The 17514-nt window shown below is 40.5% G+C and overlaps 2 protein-coding genes and 1 non-coding gene across 4 annotated transcripts in view; 1 reads left to right on the top strand and 2 right to left on the bottom strand.

Annotated features, from left to right (window-relative positions):
* shisa9a (shisa family member 9a) overlaps positions 1 to 3745 on the bottom strand; it is a 37484-nt gene extending 33739 nt beyond the window's left edge. Inside the window, 2 exon segments of the mRNA XM_061811045.1 lie at positions 1884 to 1990; positions 3140 to 3745. Of these exon segments, the coding sequence (XP_061667029.1) occupies positions 1884 to 1990; positions 3140 to 3654 (622 nt within the window). The 5' untranslated portion in view covers positions 3655 to 3745.
* A 2841-nt stretch (positions 3746 to 6586) lies between these two features.
* trnas-gcu (transfer RNA serine (anticodon GCU)) lies at positions 6587 to 6668 on the bottom strand. The gene has a single exon. It is a non-coding gene; the product is annotated as a tRNA-Ser (tRNA).
* A 1707-nt stretch (positions 6669 to 8375) lies between these two features.
* The window catches only part of cpped1 (calcineurin-like phosphoesterase domain containing 1), a 31340-nt gene continuing 22201 nt past the window's right edge, over positions 8376 to 17514 (top strand). The window contains exons 1-2 of one of the 2 annotated variants that reach the window (XM_061810623.1): positions 8376 to 8589; positions 11070 to 11288. In XM_061810623.1, coding sequence (XP_061666607.1) covers positions 8526 to 8589; positions 11070 to 11288 — 283 coding nt within the window. In that variant the 5' untranslated portion in view covers positions 8376 to 8525. The other variant, XM_061810622.1, reaches the window with a different exon arrangement.

Below are 17514 nucleotides of genomic sequence, written 5' to 3'. Positions count from 1 at the left end.
ATGGGAGCAAAATCTCATCTCACCGGCACAAGCGTCGGCCCATTTAACCTTTTGCACTTGTTTCCGCGTTGCAATTACAACCCATTCATTGTCCTCTTGCCTTGTCTTTAAATTGACACTGACACTATAATGCACCTTTCAGTCAATGCATCTGATAATCATTTAAAACACGAATAATGGGTGTACCCAGCAAATCCGTACCTAATTCCTCTCCAAGACAACTTCCCCTCTGTGCCCCTGTAATGAATAGTTTCCAATGCCAGGCGGAAGAAGCCCTAAACCAATCAGGCTGGCAGTCTTATATAGAGGATCCTTTTTCCGATCTGAGAGGTTAATAACCGTCCACATGATTACCCACAAGCCCGAGGATTAGAGGGTTCACAGAGTGTAGATTTCGTACTGCAAATAGTAATCGCCATTTCACAGCAGCGTCTACTCAGGTGATAGGCCACCCCACTATCTCATCCCTCCCACTGTGAGGACAGAAAAAAGATTCCCACTCACAAAGAGCAATAAACTGCAAGTGTTATTTTTTTTCCCTCTCATGCCAATGATTTTAAATCATAGCAAACTTTGGTTTCTCACCTTGTGATGTATTGTTATCACAAAGTCGTTGTTGTTGTGTGTCAGGAATGGCTACTGTGATGCAGCTGCAGTATTTCTCAAATATAATTTGGTTAAATATTATTCTTATTCAATATTGTTTTAACTGGAATGCAAATAATATTCACAATTTATGGCATTAACAGTAGTCAATAGTGCTTGGAAAATCCTATAAAAGATCAGTATCGTTGCTGGTGAGTGTTTGTACTGTCTTGTGGAGCATCGGATGGTCTTCACCCTTTCCCATATAGAGCTTGTGCACGTGACATCACCACTTCCATGGTGCCATATTGGCGGTCAAACAGAGCTGCTCAACATTGTGGGAGACATTGAACCGGAGGAGAATATTTACAATGTGCTGTTAAGAGATCATTCTATGGAATACCAGCTGAAAAGACCAGAACATATAGTCCAAACTTTTCTACCCTTTCATCTTTTCCGTGTAAATCTCGATGACTTACTCATCAGATACATCTGTATATCTAGTTGTCGAAGACAAGCAGAAGCAAATTAACAGTCCAATTTCTTATCGGCGAAAACATCGATTTCAGCATTAAATAGAGGTCCTCTATGGCGAGTTTATCAAATTTTTCCAAGTACCTTAGTTTATTTTCACCTTCTAAATGTTTAACGGTGTCGGACAAGACTCTGGGCGTCGGCCTATAAGACGTATTTTTGTGTCATCTCCAATCGACTTAGCATTGAACAATGCTTTGTAAGACCGGGAATATGGCGAGGTAAACACAAGTCACGTGATGTTTTGACAGAGGTGCATGAGCTCTATACTACCCTTGAAACTCCCAGTTGACACCGCCCCTTGCTCTCTCTCTCTCTCTCTCTCTCCCTCTGATTCTCACTCTCACTTGCTCTCTCTCTGTCTCTCTCTCTCTCTCTCTCTCTCACACACACACACACACACACACACCACACACACACACACACACACACAGGCACTTCCTTCTCTTCAACTCACACAACCACTTTTTATTCTGGTTACATCATGTGATCATGAACCACATATTACACATACTTGGTGACAATGATGCATAATCTGGTTAGTGCGAAAGCAAAAACAAAACAAAACAAAAAAACTCCTGATGCTACACATAGTAAAAGTCGTATTCGCCTGTTTGGGGTTGGAATCATCAAAACTTGGGAGTTTCAAAACTAAACTTGTTCTGGCACCAATATGCCCACACTCAAGTGTCAGTAAAAGATTGCAACATAAAGCATTACAGTAACAAGACAGAACAGCTGCAAAAAAAACCAGACTAACTTACGGAGGTTAGCAGCCCTGGAAACATAGTGATTGGAATGCATGCCTTGGGCCTCCTCTCCCCGGTACTGTTCACCTGGACACCCGCCCTGCAGCACATTGGCCACCGCCCTGTAACACATTGGAAGAGGGAGACAAAGGTGATGGTTGAGGGTTTGCCTTTTTAAAAACTTTCAGTTGGGTGTCTCTTTACTGTTCTGCTATTGTTGCTGAATGGGCATGTCGATTGAGACGTCTACATAGAGTAGAATTTGTTTAGTATATTATATGTTTATAAACTCCCATCCTTTCCACAATCAAGTAACATGTGCATTTATGTGTGTAATTTGATTATTCAGTTGAACTGCACTAAGCCCATACTATGCAGCATCTTTCAATGCAATTGGCTGCATGGCCGATGCAAGATTGACACAACTACTACTCAGTTCAAATGAACTTACTCCGTATTCCCTGATCATTGCACATGCCGCTAAGCTCCTGTGAGAGTATTTGCAGAAATGGAGCGCAAAGCCGCCTAATACTCTGGTGAAAGAAACCGCCCCCGCCTGTTGAGAGGAGCGTGGCTCACATAATATTATGCCATAGTACAGCGGATGCATGGATTTGAAATCGGGAAAAGAGTAGCCTATCCACTTGGATTTTTTTAGAGTTTGGATTCAAACATGCACAGAGTTGGCTAAATGTATACCCAGTATATCAAGCTGACACAAAGGGAGGGTTTATTTTTTCATTTATTTTATTTTATTTTTTTTATTTGGTTGGCTACTCTGAGAAGCAAGCACTTGCATAGATATTTTAGTGGAAGCTGCACTTGCCAAAAAAAAAAAAAAAAGGGCAGCCATTGGCAAAATTATTCATACGAAAAAAAAATGGTGGTATTTAACTTGAGTATTTTTTTTTTCACACAATTACCACAGTCAATAAAAAAACTATTTAAGGAGATTAAGTGAGGCTACAGTGTAACCGTAAGGTCAACACACCCTTGTTAAGATGTTTTTTTTTTTTGGAAGGAGAAGGAGTTGGGTGGGGAAAAGGTGGGAGGCTAAAGGCACAAATAAATGTTTGTAAGATTTCAAATCATTGGATAAAATTAATGACAAAAGGGATCTTTTTGTAAATAGTGCTGAATGAAGAAAACATGAGGCAGCAGCAAAAAGGGCACATTTGGTTCAGGGTAAAGGGGTGGGTGCTTAAGCACCACCTAGTGGCTACGTGTGCACGTGCCTGATTTTTGAGAAGAATTTAACCCCCAACATTTACCTGTACATGTTCTCTCTCTGAGGACGGTGCGCCTTTTCGAGACCCAATTTGGTGAAAATCCCCACTAGTGCCATAATGGCCACAACTCCACATATGATGTAAACTATTAAGTTGGTCTTGTCTTTGGTGCTGTCGTGCATCTTGTTCATTTTCTTATACGGAGTCTGGCCGGTCTTCATCCACAGTGGGGTGTCATAGTTTTTACAGGTGCTCTGATCCAGTCGAGAGTGTTTGTAGGAGCAGCAGAAGCGGAAGCCACAGGTGCCGCAGCAGTACAAATAATTGCCCGTCTTGCAAGTGAATGGAGGGTCAAACTGGCCCATCACGTCGTAGTAGCCCCTGCATTTGTCCTCGGTATGCGGGGTCTCCTCAGAAACGCTCTCCTCCTCCCTGGAGCCGTTAGATGTGGCGATCATCACAAAGCCCCCGAGTAACCCCGGCTCCCCATCAGCCTTGCACAGCAGAACGGTAACTTTGAGCAGCAGGAAGCCGAGGAGAAAGGAGTCGCCTCTCATGGTAGCTTCCTCCTCCGTTCAACTTCACGCTGAAACGCCGAGACTTGAAGAGGGGAGGCAGTCATGCCACGCTGAAAAGTCCAGAAACATACACCCAAACAGCAGCGCGCCTCCGTCCGAGCTGATGAACATCTTTACTAACATCATCTAAAGACATGCGCGAAACACTAGTTGCTCTGTGTGTCTTATCAGTCAGATGGTTTCCTCCCCCCACTCAAAGAGTGCTGCGCTTTGCGCATCCATCGGCGCGCTCTTACGCACCTGACACATGCAGCACTGAGGAGGAGAGCGCACTGAGAAATGTGGCGAGAGAGCCTTGTGTGCTAAAGAGAGGAGGAGGAAAACAGGCGGAAGGGGGAGGAAGGGAGCGAGAGAGAGCCAGGGAGAAGCCGAGCAGAGGTCTAGCATTCACACACACAAAAAAAAAAGGCATAGCCTATGCTGTTTATTATGTTGCACCTTGTGACAAGAATTGACTTGGGAGCGCTGTTTTCCCATTAATTTTGGAGTGGAAATGTTTTTTATTGAACAACTGTAACTGTGATGACATCACATGGGAAAGCATGATCATCAAACCCAAGGCCGGAGGGCCGAATCCGGCCGATCACAAGATTATATGTGGCCCAATCAAGCAAGTCAAGTGTGTCTTTTTGTGTGTTTTTTTTTTTTTTTTTTTGCTACATGAATTTGTTCTTTGAGCAGCCAATCCTTTGGGAGAGAAAAAAAAAAGACAAATATACAGGATAGTAGAACCTATAGGAAATTAAATTCTCTTGCAGGGTTGAATTGTTGAACATAAATGAATGGAACTCAGGAATGCATTGGCAATTCTAATTCATATTTCACATGTTAACTGAGGCACCAGGAAGACAATATTGAATCCCAAATACTACAAAATTTTCCTTTGGCAAAAAACTGTACACCCTCTTTAAAATTGTTCCTGGGGTGCCAATGCAGTGATTTAAAAATAGGTGTTATGTGTTCCCACATACTGATCTGTATCAGGACATGTGTTGCTGAGTTCTGTAATTATTATAACATTGAAATATTTATTATTTAGAAAAACAGAAAGCAGACTTTTGAGTAGCATGTATCTAAGCTTGCAATAAAGTTCTTAGTGAGGTAGAGTACAAAACATTTTTGTAGGGCATTAGAGAGAGAGAACACTGTTAAATTGAAATTATTAAAGTTATGTCTTAGACCATCATTATAAATCTTCAGGTGGGCCGTCTTGGTCCCCCTTCATTCACCCTAATGAACAGACAAATGCTTTTCGAGTATAGAGTTGCCTAAAAAGTCATTGCACTCAGTAAAAGGTTTTGCTAAAATCTTGGTGAAAATCTTAGCTATTGGTGGGTAAATGCCATTAAAATCTAAACTGCTCCTACTCAAGAGGGGTCTGGTGTGATGTGGTAGGTTTAACTGATGTGGTAGGTTTTACTTTGTTTAGTATTTAGCATGAAGCACACAAAAGTGTGTGGAAAAACCGTGTTCTGACAAGATAAAATATTACGTGACGGTGCATCTTTCCTCTGAAATGGTCTACAAAATCCTTTAAGAGATTGTCTGTTTGGGTTAAAGGGGAAGTGTTAAAATTAGAGTTGACAGATGGCGAATGGTGGAAAATGTAAGTTATTTTCAATGGTTGGTGATTAGTTAAGGAAAGTACTCTATTTTAATTGAACGTCTAAGCATTGTTAAAAGATTTAAATGGGTAGCAGAAAATTTTGTAGTTGCTTTTTTCCCTCCATTTTCTTTCTGCTCCCCTGCGGCTTTTTCCCCTTTAATTTCTTGACTTCTTCACTTCTCTACGGGGGGTTTAGTTTTTGTTTGGATCCAGGTCCAGGCTTGACCAAAGTCTGCTGTGAAATTCATTCACAATAAAACCACAGGCGGGCAGGTAAAATGAGTGGAAAACATTTGTTTAAAAGTTTAATGAAGTTTGCAGCCACTTCAGAGCCCAGATAGCGCTTTTGTCACAGTTTATCGACGGCACCGCTAAAATCACTTCTAAATGGCTTGTAGAAATGTCACTTACACATAGTGTATGAAGTGCTTTCTCTACAGGTGAAAAAAGGTTCCACTGTACAGTACGCTAATGATAGCTGCTTTAATGTCTGCCAAACGTTTCCTTGATAATTATGGTGCCTCCGAAGCCTGTGTCAACCCTTGTTAAATAGGGTGTCAAGCTAGCCTTCAAGCCACTTTATCGCGATAGCATCACATGGTCATATACATATGTAATGAAATTTGTTTTTTCCCATTAAAAATGTTTGCAGATTAATTTCCAACCTCTTATACTGTTTTAACCCATACAAATGTTATCATTAGTCATTGACCGGGGACCAGTTCAGGGTGTGGTTCGCCTTTCACCTGAATTTAGCTGGGATAGGCTCATTCAGTGCCATTGACAGCTGTCGAATTAAAAACCATCCCTGTTAACATGGAGGAGTGGGAGTCAATGAGTTTGAAATGGTTTTGTAAACCATTGATTTAATTACACTATGATGGCGATGTCTACGATATAATATGTTTTTGAAATTGTATTTGTTAATTTATTTTATTCTTGCCCTTTCATTTTAACATTCTGTGTGACAATACAGTGTAGACTGGCCCCTGCAACATGATGTGCAGACTGTGGACATGCAGCCGTACACAGACTATGGAGAGTGGAGAACACCCGCAATGAAAGATGAAACACACCAGGATGTGTCTTCCTTGGTAGAACCTTGCAGTAACCTACCTGCTTTTTTTCGGTTTGTCATCTCAGATGAACGCTCATATTTGTTTGGCACAGTTTTTACGCCGGATGCCCTTCCTGACGCAACCCCTCTTGGGGAGTGGGGGCCTCAGTGAGAAATGAACTCACAACCCCTGGTTTACCAAACCAATGCTCTAACCACTGAGTTATGGGGCCCCCCAAAATGTTATTCGACGAGGATGGGATACGAACCCACGCGTGCAGAGCACAATGGATTAGCAGTCCACCGCCTTAACCACTCAGCCACCTCGTCATCCACTGCATTTACGGCGTCTGTGCCTCACAAAACTGTTAACTTTGTAAAAGTTTCGGTCCGAAAGGGTAGCACTTGATGTCCTTTGTGAACCCTGGTAATTGCTGGAAATTTTTTCAATTAATGAAGAGGAAATTAATCACAGCTGCAGTATTACTTTCAACACTTTATTAACTACCAAGGGTAATAAATAAATAAATAAATAAATACATTAATAAATAAAAGATGAGAAATTTGCTCCTAAAGTGTTGTCTTAACAGATGAAGACACAATTGTCGGCCACATCCAAAGGAGCCTTGTGCTTTGTCGAATTGGGACAGCCTTTGTGTGGCGCGAGGAGGACACCACTCTTCAAATGCAGCCCGTGAAGGGTGCAGACCTCAAGTTGAGACACAGCCACAGAGACAGACAACCATTCACACTCTCGCTGAGTGGGAACTCCACTCACACTGCCAGCACGAAAGTCAGGCTTGTGATCCATGACACCATGAGCGACTTGTCACTGTATCTATTTTAATCTTAATCAGGAGTGACCCAAATTTTATCTTGGGCATGTAAAAGGGACAATGCATGCCTACAAATATTTAATAGGGTACACCTACCTCCACTCCAAAACCATGCACATTTACCATAGAACTCAAAATTCCCTGAAATGGTGTTCATTTGAATGGGTTGAATGTGCAGTATGACCTACGGTAGCGTAGACAATTTCATAAATTTTCAGCTTCACGTTGGCAAATGTGTGGCCTGCAACTGGCTGGCAACCAGTTCAAGATGTCCCCTGCATCCAGCCCGTTGACAGCTGGGATAGGCATTCCCCACCACCCCTGTGAGGATAAGCAGCTAAGAATATGGATGGATGGACTTTGGCAAATCCCAGTCTCATACGTAACAAAGAACATGAGTATCTTGCCTTGCTTTTGACCATGAACACAACTTTGTACAGTACTGTTCAGATTACTTTATTGATTGTTACAAAGCTGAGAACAAGCGATATCGCTTTATAATAAAATCAGCCGCTTTTCACCAGAAATCCAGCAGCATTGTGTTCTTGCATTGTGATCGGTACTATCTGGACCATTTACTATCGGTGGGATCGAGCGATTTAAAACAAGCCCTATCCCTGGTGCTGAAACCCTTGAACCTCTGTCCTAGGTTCTTGTGTTAAACTTGAGAAGGCAAAAACCAGTCTGTCAATGATTAATGTCTTTTTTTAAAAAGGTGGATTTGCTTCATAAACCCAAAGTATTTCCTACAGGAAGTTCCAATAGTAGCCTACCAAATACCAACTGGCCTTTACCATCTCTTGCACATTCAAATCAAAGAAAGGAACATGGAAGAAATACATCAATTTTTCGATATTATATTTCAAAAATTTGGTTACTTCATTAAACAAACCGAGTGGGGCAATTTAAAAAAATAACAAACAAGTGCAGTATTCCACCATAGCAGCAGCGAGTTAGGGATTGGGGACCACTTGGGGCTGAGCACATTAATTTGAAAATGAAAACTCTGCACTATCTTAGTCATAAGTAACTCTAAATAGAAAAAAAAAACATTTTTGTTCAATTATTAATGCAATGCAGATAGAATACAACACTGGGTATTTATTTATTATTATTATTTTTTTTTGGTATTGTACAAATTCCAGAACATTGAAATGTCCCAAGAAAAGCTGCTATTGAACGCCACACCGCCGGCCCCCTGAGCAGAAGTCACTGGCCGACAAACAGGCATTGTAATCAATCACCGATAGTCAGCTGTGTTAGCTTCGGCAGCCGCCGCAAAACAGCCGTCGCGGGAGGCTGCCTCGGCAACTAACAGAGGCTTGGACTCACTTCATAATCTTTGAATCCCATGGCTGAGACGGACGATATCTTTCTCAGGGCTAAACATCGGACTTTTAGTGGACTCAGTAAAGGTAGTCCCCCTTCGTTAGCTCTTAGCACCGATTACAAAACTTGTATGCTAACGTTTTCGTTCCCCTCGCTGCTTAGTTGGCCGAAACAACTACACAACACAACTTGTGTTTTAACCGTATATTCGTGTACGTTAAAGGCTATTTTATTATCTTGTCTTTATTCATTAACTTCTGTAATTGTAGCGTTTCACCAAGCACAGTACAAAGGTAATGGAATATTCCCAGTAATTGTATGCGGAGTGTGCTGTCATTAGATGTGGCCGTTGGATTTCTGTTAAATTTGCTTTAGGTAACTTTGCAACAGAAACAAACGTAACGCTTGCTTGAAAAGGGAACAGAAACTGAAGCATGCAAAAGTTGTTTCGCAATCCGTACCTCTTTTGTTATATTTCACGTTTAAATTTAAGAAATGGGACGTGTTGAAATTTCGAACTTAAGCAATTGCTGAATCATAAACATTTAGTTCACCCATTTGAGTTTGTACAATGAAGGATGCCTTTATGCAATCTTGGAAATTAACTTGCTGACCTAAACACACAAAGTAATCTATAGAATGCAAAGCTTTTGTGTTTCAATCTCAAAGGGAGACAATTATGTTTCGAGTTCAGCGTCTGCCACATGGGAGATCTACAATTTGTGTTTGAAAGATGTGTACAGCCTGTCAGGGGAGATTTGTAGGAGTTCTTCTGTGTGTGTGTGTGTGTGTGTGTGTGTGTGTGTGTGTGTGTGTGTGTGTGTGTTTAAAAAAAAATCTTCCTCTTTGTAAAATAGTTCATATATCTGACTACAGAGAGAGCCATTGTACTATAAATTGCTCCCAGTGCAACAAAATCCTTGCTGGATTAATTAGAGATCCCCATGCAGCCTCTATAAAAGGGTGTGTGCACATATGAAGAGGACAAATGTCTTTGCATATGTGATTTGAATATGCTGCTGTACGACCAGAAGCATATTGAGGTGTCTGTTGCCTTTGAAGATTTTCAAATCAGAATGTGCTTGGAGAAAGAACAGATAAAACTGTTATAATTACATCAGAAAAGCCATACTGCCTAACTTAAAATAACCACATAATGCAAACTCCAATTAGATATTAACATTAAGAATAAACGAGTTTTGATTGTAGGGATACTACAAAAGTGATAGTCCATGTCTAATAAGTCATACTGAGAGATCTGTAATATGCTTTTGTCAAAATACCTGAAGGATAAAGTATCACAGGACACGGTACACACCCTGTTTGTTGTATTTTTTTTAACAGCCTATTTTTACTTCTGGAGAGGTTCTGTGGGCTGCTTTTTATCATCTTGCCTGAGAGGGCATGAGTAACTAACAGTGGGTTGGATGGATCTTGCCGGCGAGTGTGTATGTTCTGGCTGGCATTAGGTATTAGGTCGTCTTTTCTTCCACGTTGCTCTGTGGTCTGGTTTGTGTTTTCTCGTCAGTGAGTGTGCACTTAGGCCAGCTACTTGGTTCAACTTTTCGGAAGCAGAGTCGAGTATGGCAGGAAAGAGCTCTTGTAGACAAGCATTTGTAGTGGCACCAGTTGATAAGCTACACTTATTTTTTTTTGTAGAGGATGAACAAATTGGACATGAAAGTGGCTCAGAATCTTCGACCACCACACCGAATTGTGTCATGTGGAGAGAGATTTGGTGTGTGTGTGTGTATGTGTGTGTGTGGGGGGGGGGCATTTTTAGAGTGGGCAGGAGTGCAGGCTTGGCTTGCTGACGGATTTGAAATAGTAAGCAGATGAAGGATTTACTTTTTCAATTTCACATTTGAAGGGTGGGCAGGCACTCCAGAGACCCATGTATTTGCATACATGTAAGTAAAAAGTTAATTTTTCCATAAGGTCCCCTTTAAGTATGAGTTTGAACAGAAAACTGTGCAGCTTTGATGCGGGCTGGACGGAGCTCTAGTGAGCTACAAAACCACCATAATTTTCTCTTTATTGATGTTTATTGTGGAAGAATGTGTCTTCACTTCGAAGTTTCTTGAATGTCAATTGCACTGAGGGAGGTCATTGTTAAGCTTGTTCCTGTCAATTTCCTGGAAGCCAAACAGGCTTTTGTGACTGTCATTCCCTCTAAAGTTCCTCTTGAAGACCGAAATATCGCAGTCTCTGTTGGAAGCAAGGTGCATTGAGAGCATGCTAAATACTGAGGATGCTAAGCAGTCTGGGACCCCTGCTGAGTGTGGGGATTTGGATAGCATGCAGATGCTCAACAGTGGCAGCAGGCTGTAACCACAGTTATATGACTAATTGTTATTCTTCACGAAACAACATTAAAAGGGAAGTATTATGGAAAATGTACTTGCACAGTTATTGTGTGCTTCTTTTTCTTTGGAAATATGGTCATAATTAGATATTTTTTAATTAATCAAAGAGTGATTACATTTTTGAAGCCTCCTGTTATGTAATATATGGATTATGCACATAAGGGTGTGTCTTAATTATTGACAAATGTTTTCCTTTCCAGATATCGAGCATGAGTGGACGGGACCATTCTACTTCATCCAGGCTGCTGATCCCCAGCTGGGCCTGATGAAGGCATGGCGAGAGGGTGACTGTGACAGTGGTGGAGACGAATGGGAAGAGGAAGTTGAGCTTACCAAACAAGCGGTGGAAGCCATGAACCAGTTGCATCCTCTCCCGAGGTTTATGGTGTTGTGTGGTGACCTGGTCCATGCAATGCCAGGTAAAAAGAGCCCTTGTGCTATTCCATTTAATGCTTTATGATATGACGGTTTTTCTTTGATGAGAATGTTATGTCATTGATCAGTTTGCCTGTGTGGATCTTGATGTGCATTGTTGGTAAGAATTAATACAGAAAAATACATAAAAAAGAGGCATGTATGCATTATGAAATGAAAACAAAACCCTTAAGGTTGTACAATAGTACACAATATGTTGTAAGTTTTTTGCCTTTAAAGTTCACATAGACATTTAAACCTGCTTTGTGAAATAAAAAATTGCGTGACAAGAGCTCAGTACTGTGAATATCAAATGAAAAGATTTAGACGTTTTGTAAACAATTCAAGATGCATACACTATTTTAAACTACTAAGACTCCAAACAAATCCAAAAAGATTCTACAATAGATGTTTTGTGAAATCAGCTGAAAATATTCACTGTACAACTTCACCATCAACACAAGCATTATTTTTTTTCCATTTAGTTTTTACAGTTGTAAACTGATTAATTTCTTTTTACACTTGAGTTATAAGTGATCATTTTAAAAGGAGAGAGTAGCACGTTCTGACTTTATTGAAGTTGACACACTTTTATTGTTGTATGAGTTGATATTCCATTCATCCGTTTTCTTCGCTGCTTATGCTCATGAGGTTCACGGCAAGTGCTGGAGCCTATTTCTGCGCTCAACGGGCAGAAGGCGGGTTTCACCCTGAACTGGTTGCCAGGCAATCACATGCCACATAGAGACAGACAGCAGTTGCACTCACAATCAGATGTACAGGCAATATAGAGTGTCCAATTAATGTTGCATCTTTTTGGGATATGGGAGGAAACCGGAGTGCCCGGAGAAAACCCACGCAGGCACAGGGAGAACATGCAAACTCCACACACGCGGGGCCAGAATTGAACCCAGATCCTCAGAACTGTGAGGCCAATGCTTTACCAGCTGTTCCACCATGCCGCCTGAGTTGATATTAACTGGTTAATTTATTTTCATGTTCAAATTGCTTTCATAATGTGGTTTAACTCTAGTATGGTCTATTCCTCCTTTACTTCAGAACAAACCACAAATCATCTCTGTTAAACCTATGCTCTCAGAAATTTCATACATCTCTGAAGGGCCAGAATCTGTGAAAAACCGAATTGGGAAACAGGGACCGATCCAATTAATAGTCTAGACCATAAATCCACCACAAACCAGTATCCCAAAACTGTTTAAGATTATTTCAGCTACCCTTTAAAAATGACCTGGGGAGAATTTGACTGTGGATAAAAAAATGCACCGAAAATGTGCATGTGCATGCAAACACTCCAAAACGTCCACTAATAATCCAAGCTAAAGGGAGCTCCTCCCAAACATACAAAGCATGACTTAGTCCAGAGCAGTCACGTTGACATATTTCCTCAACATCAATCACTATACTACTATCCATTACAGATAGCCAAGCCTTGACGCTATTATGTGGCATGTTAGGCATTGGACAGGATAAATAAAATAGCAGTATTACCAGAGTAGTTGGCAATTATTTGTAAAAGTCTTCAAGTCAACTCACAGATGTCAGCTGCATAATTTTAAACTCAGTGGAGTCCTTTGGTCTGAACAAATCATACAAAAATGGCCCCAAGAGCATCATACAGCACCTCTCCCAGCTTAAAAATCAATTCAGCACCTTTTTCATATCGCTTAAAATGATTTCCCAAATTCCTGATGGTGGTAAACCATCTTGAAACGCCATTTCTGTAATTAACTTTGTTTTTTGTGTAGTCCGCATGCTAATACATTCACTGTATTTTCCACATAGGTCATGTCCAGGGAGTTTTCAGAAAAATGATAAACGATCCCCTCGTCTTCCTATCCCCAAAAAGGAGAAAGTTTATCCTGTTAATTTGAAATACTAGATGCACACGTAATCTGTTTTTCCATTCCAGTGATGATATCAAGCATATAACTTGCAGAGATGGTTTTGCTTGATTTCCATAGAGTGTGAATGCTCCCGGGGCTGATTAAAAGATACACTGTTCATATATACGCTGTATGGACTGTATTTCAACATGGGTTCTTGTTATTACAAGGTTCCTTCGCTTGTATTGTTCTGATCAAATTAACTGATTTGTCTTAAAGCAATGGGATGGTTCAGCGATGTAAGATTTTCCATGCCAAGGAAGGTTTGAGCCTGAGACTGCTCTGTAAACAACATCGTCCCTCATGACAGCGGCTGATATTTATCTATGAAAAAGCGCAGCCCTCATGGCTATTCTCTGCAAGCTTTAGTTTCTATTCTGAAGAAGATTTCAGCTTTTGATCAGACCAGCTTAGCTGTGGTTTTTGGTTTGGTTACCATTGGGAAGTTAAAATAAATATAAAAGTTAGTCCCCTGTCCTGTCTTTTAATATCATATTCTTAGACAACAGTAGTGTGCTTTCTTTTTACCTTTTAACAGTGAATATTATTGTGCGCTCAACACATTAGTCATCAACTCATGTTTCCCACTCTTGTTCAAGGACAAAGTGGACATGCATTAGTTGGGAAAACCACTGAGTATCCCACTGAACATCCCATTTTTCATATTGCTGTACGAATTGGGTGGAAAAAAGTTTGTGCACCATTTGGAGTTTCTTAACCACTTAAGTGTTAATTGATTATTCTCATGAGAAAGGCTTGGCCACTACCAGGAGGGGCATGGCCGGGCCGTTGCTCTGGGCACCGGTCACAGCTGTTTCACATTCGGTCTGTAATTAGACAGGCATTTAAGGTGGAGTTTTTTGCCAGTTTGTTGCTTTCTGTTAGTGAGTTGCATTCCCTGCCTGTGAGACTTTGCGCTTTTACACGTAAGTTAGAGTAACCCTAGTCACAGTGATTCTGTGCCCTTTTGTTTGATCCTGTCCTGTGGAGTTAGTTTGCCTCATAGTCTTCGAACCCTTGCTGTATGTCTTTTGGATCCCGCCTAGCCTAGCGTGTCGGTACCTCTGCCTTGTCGGACTGCTACACTGTGTATGACCCAGTTTCCGGAATAAACCACACAGAACATTATGCCTTTGCCTCGAAGTCCTACATTTGGGTCCGCTCAAGTACCGGAGGTTCGTGACAATTATTTAGTCTGATCTTCGTCTGAATAACAGTCTGCTTAAACTAATACCAAACAAACTTCACATACTTTTCTCCCAGTCTATGTGTCAGTACAATAAATTTTCCAATGATGATGCATGACCAAATTAAATGTAACGTGTTTCTGATTTCATAGATTGTGACCATCTAGTTTGAGGCACACCTTGTCAGTCCACATTTTAAGTCGCACCAGCCAAAAAATGGATAATAAAGAAGGAAAAAACATATATTAGTCACACTGGAGTGTAAGTCGCATCTTTAAGGGGAAATTTTTTTGGATAAAACCCAACACTTAAAACGGATATTTAATCTTGAAACGCAATTTAGAATACAAATAGAGAACAGGCTGAATAGGTGTACGGGATTGGTACAACGGTGCCTTACGCATGATTATTTATTATGTTATGTTATTATTATATTATTATGTTAATGTAACATCAGTTATTCAGATAACTATAGCATAAAGAACATGCTAACAAGTTTACCAAACCATCAGTGTCTCTCCAAATCCATAAATCCAATAAAATCTTCATCCTCGGTGTCACTTCTAAAGAACTGCGCCATATTCAGAGGTAGGCGACGCGCTGCCCCCTCTTCTACGTCACTTTCGTCAGACTCGTCAGTTGCTGTTACAACTAGCTTATTCCAGCCTTTCTGAATCCAGACACGATGGTTTTGGTTTTCACTGAAGCCAATACTTTGTCGAGCGATCCAGTACCTTCCCGGAAACTTGTATGGTGGATCCGGAAACTGTCCTCTTCATCCGTCATCAGACATCAAGACTGCCTTAAAGCACAGATTCACGAAGATCTCAAATGGCTTGAGTATTTTGGTTAAGTCTCCAAGGATGATGGCAGGTTTAGAGTTGAAAACATTTATTTATTTGTGAACTGTGGCGTTATGTACGCTGACATGCTATCGATACATAATGAGAAGAGCTTTTCATGCTCTAAAGAAGCCATCCGGACGCTTATTCTAGCTGCATATTTCACTACTTGCAGTAGTAATCTGCAGAATATGATTTTCTCTTCGATGACATTTTTGTTCAGTTCTTCTCAGTTGTTTATACAAGTTATCGCTAATGTTGAAATTATGAATTTTCAGAGGTACAGAAGTTGCAGGTACAGATACACAGGCCTAGACCACCCTCTTGCGGCTATAAGTGTGAAAATATCGGATAAGCGGCTCAGAAGATGGATGGATGGATGGATGGATATAATAATGTGTTAATAATTTCACATGTAACTCGCTCTGGAGTATAGGTCACATCCTAAGGGCAAACTATGGAAAAAAAACTTCAAGTTATAGTCTGAAAAATATGGTATTAAAATAGTCATGCATAGTTAAAATCATTAATGAAGTGTGTGTTCAGCAACAACAACAAAATCTGCAAGCTTTCTGCCACTGCTACCTTTTCAAGATAACAAGGTGCCTATTTGGCCTTAAGTAGTGGACACAGCAGACGTGGGGAGTGGAGAGGTAGGGTCCCAAAGAGAACTACTGTACATCACTTAGCATTAGCATTTACATCCAGTATCAGAACAACAGCTCATCCCTACTAACGTCTGTCTGACTCTGCCTGATTTCCTCTCAAAACTATTTCCATTGCAAATTGAATGGGTGATGGCCATGCCAAGGGACCTGTCAACCACCATTGTCAATGCTGCTTGCCTGTCGGTGACAGGAAATTGTCAACTTTATTTCAATTCTTGCATATTTCCCTCTGTATAGGTCGTCTGCCTCACTCTGGCATTTTGTCTTTACTTCTTTCCTCAATCTTGAGTAAACAGCTGCTGTTTGCTATCTCATACCTTATTTTGACATCTGTCATTTGATGACACAAACATATCTGCGTCCCTCTATCTTTTTTTTTTTTTTTAAAGCAGCAGAAGGAATGAATTGAGGCAAAACAATGACTGCATTCTCTTGAAATGAAATGGAAGGCAGACTCATGACCTTTGCTCACAAGCTACAGTGTCAAAGACTCAATTGAAACTAGAATGTCACTCATATAACTGAACTGTTAACAGAAATGAAAGAAATTGGAGGATTGTGTTCAACATTGACCATAGTTTCTCAAATCAGCAGTTTGCGTGTTATAAAAAAAACAAGGCAGGAGACTGATGAATGAGTTTGTTCATGTACACAAAAGAGAAGGACTCTTTTTGGGAATACCTTTATATCTCAAATTATCGAAAATATACTTTTACATCAACAGGTTGGTGCAAATGCATTTGTTACTCAGTGTTTTCGCATCACCATGTGAGTGTGATCATTTTTATCATTATTATAATTTCATTTGTCATCTGTAGGCAAAGGATGGAATCTAAAATATTTTACAAGATGAGTCTCATCTGCCTCTCCTCCACAAACCAAAATGAAAATTGGTTGGATATAGTTTGTTCGCCAAAATCACAAAGAACTCAACAAACTTTTCCATCTGAAAGTGACTGGTGAGTAAATCCCAGTTCTATTTTTACACCGCAGATGGGGATATTTCATGGGAACCCAGTGTGGAAGCAACTTCTGCGTGAAATTCCCTTGACATTAGCCACTATGGAGTGGCCACTTTTATCAGCCTTTTTACAAACTCACTGACTTGCAATCCTCTAAGTTAATGATGCAGGGTAGGGAGGGTTGGCGTTGACAGAGAAATTTACTGGGATTCCACTATTGACTATCAGACGTGTAACTGATGTGAAACAGAGCAGAATGTGAAGTTTACTCTCACTCACTGCCCACCCTTTTGAAAATAGTTGTTGTCGTGATGATTTTCATGCACATCTAATTTTCTAATATTGGTGAGAAGCAACAGCTGTACGAGTGCTCACTTTGGACATAGGAATGGCAAATTCTGTCTGAAAGAGAAAGGAGAATAAATGTGGCTTATGTAAATGTAATAAAGTTCCTTATCTTGATCAGCAAACATGCAGTAACGTCCCTGTAGTCTACACTTCATGGATGATAGTTGGACACTTGTGTTCTTGTGTAAAACACTTAGTGTTGGAACAAGACCAGAATCGCATAACTTGTTTTTACAGTCCCATGTAAAGTGACCATAGATTAACCTCCAAGAGGCTGCACTATGATAATATGCAGTACGTGGGTTTGATTACATAGCGCT

This window comes from Syngnathoides biaculeatus, chromosome 22, assembly GCF_019802595.1.
Source record: "Syngnathoides biaculeatus isolate LvHL_M chromosome 22, ASM1980259v1, whole genome shotgun sequence".
NCBI classification, from domain to species: domain Eukaryota; kingdom Metazoa; phylum Chordata; class Actinopteri; order Syngnathiformes; family Syngnathidae; genus Syngnathoides; species Syngnathoides biaculeatus.
Note: the sequence above shows the minus strand (reverse complement) of the source record. Positions and strands in the feature narration are given on the sequence as shown.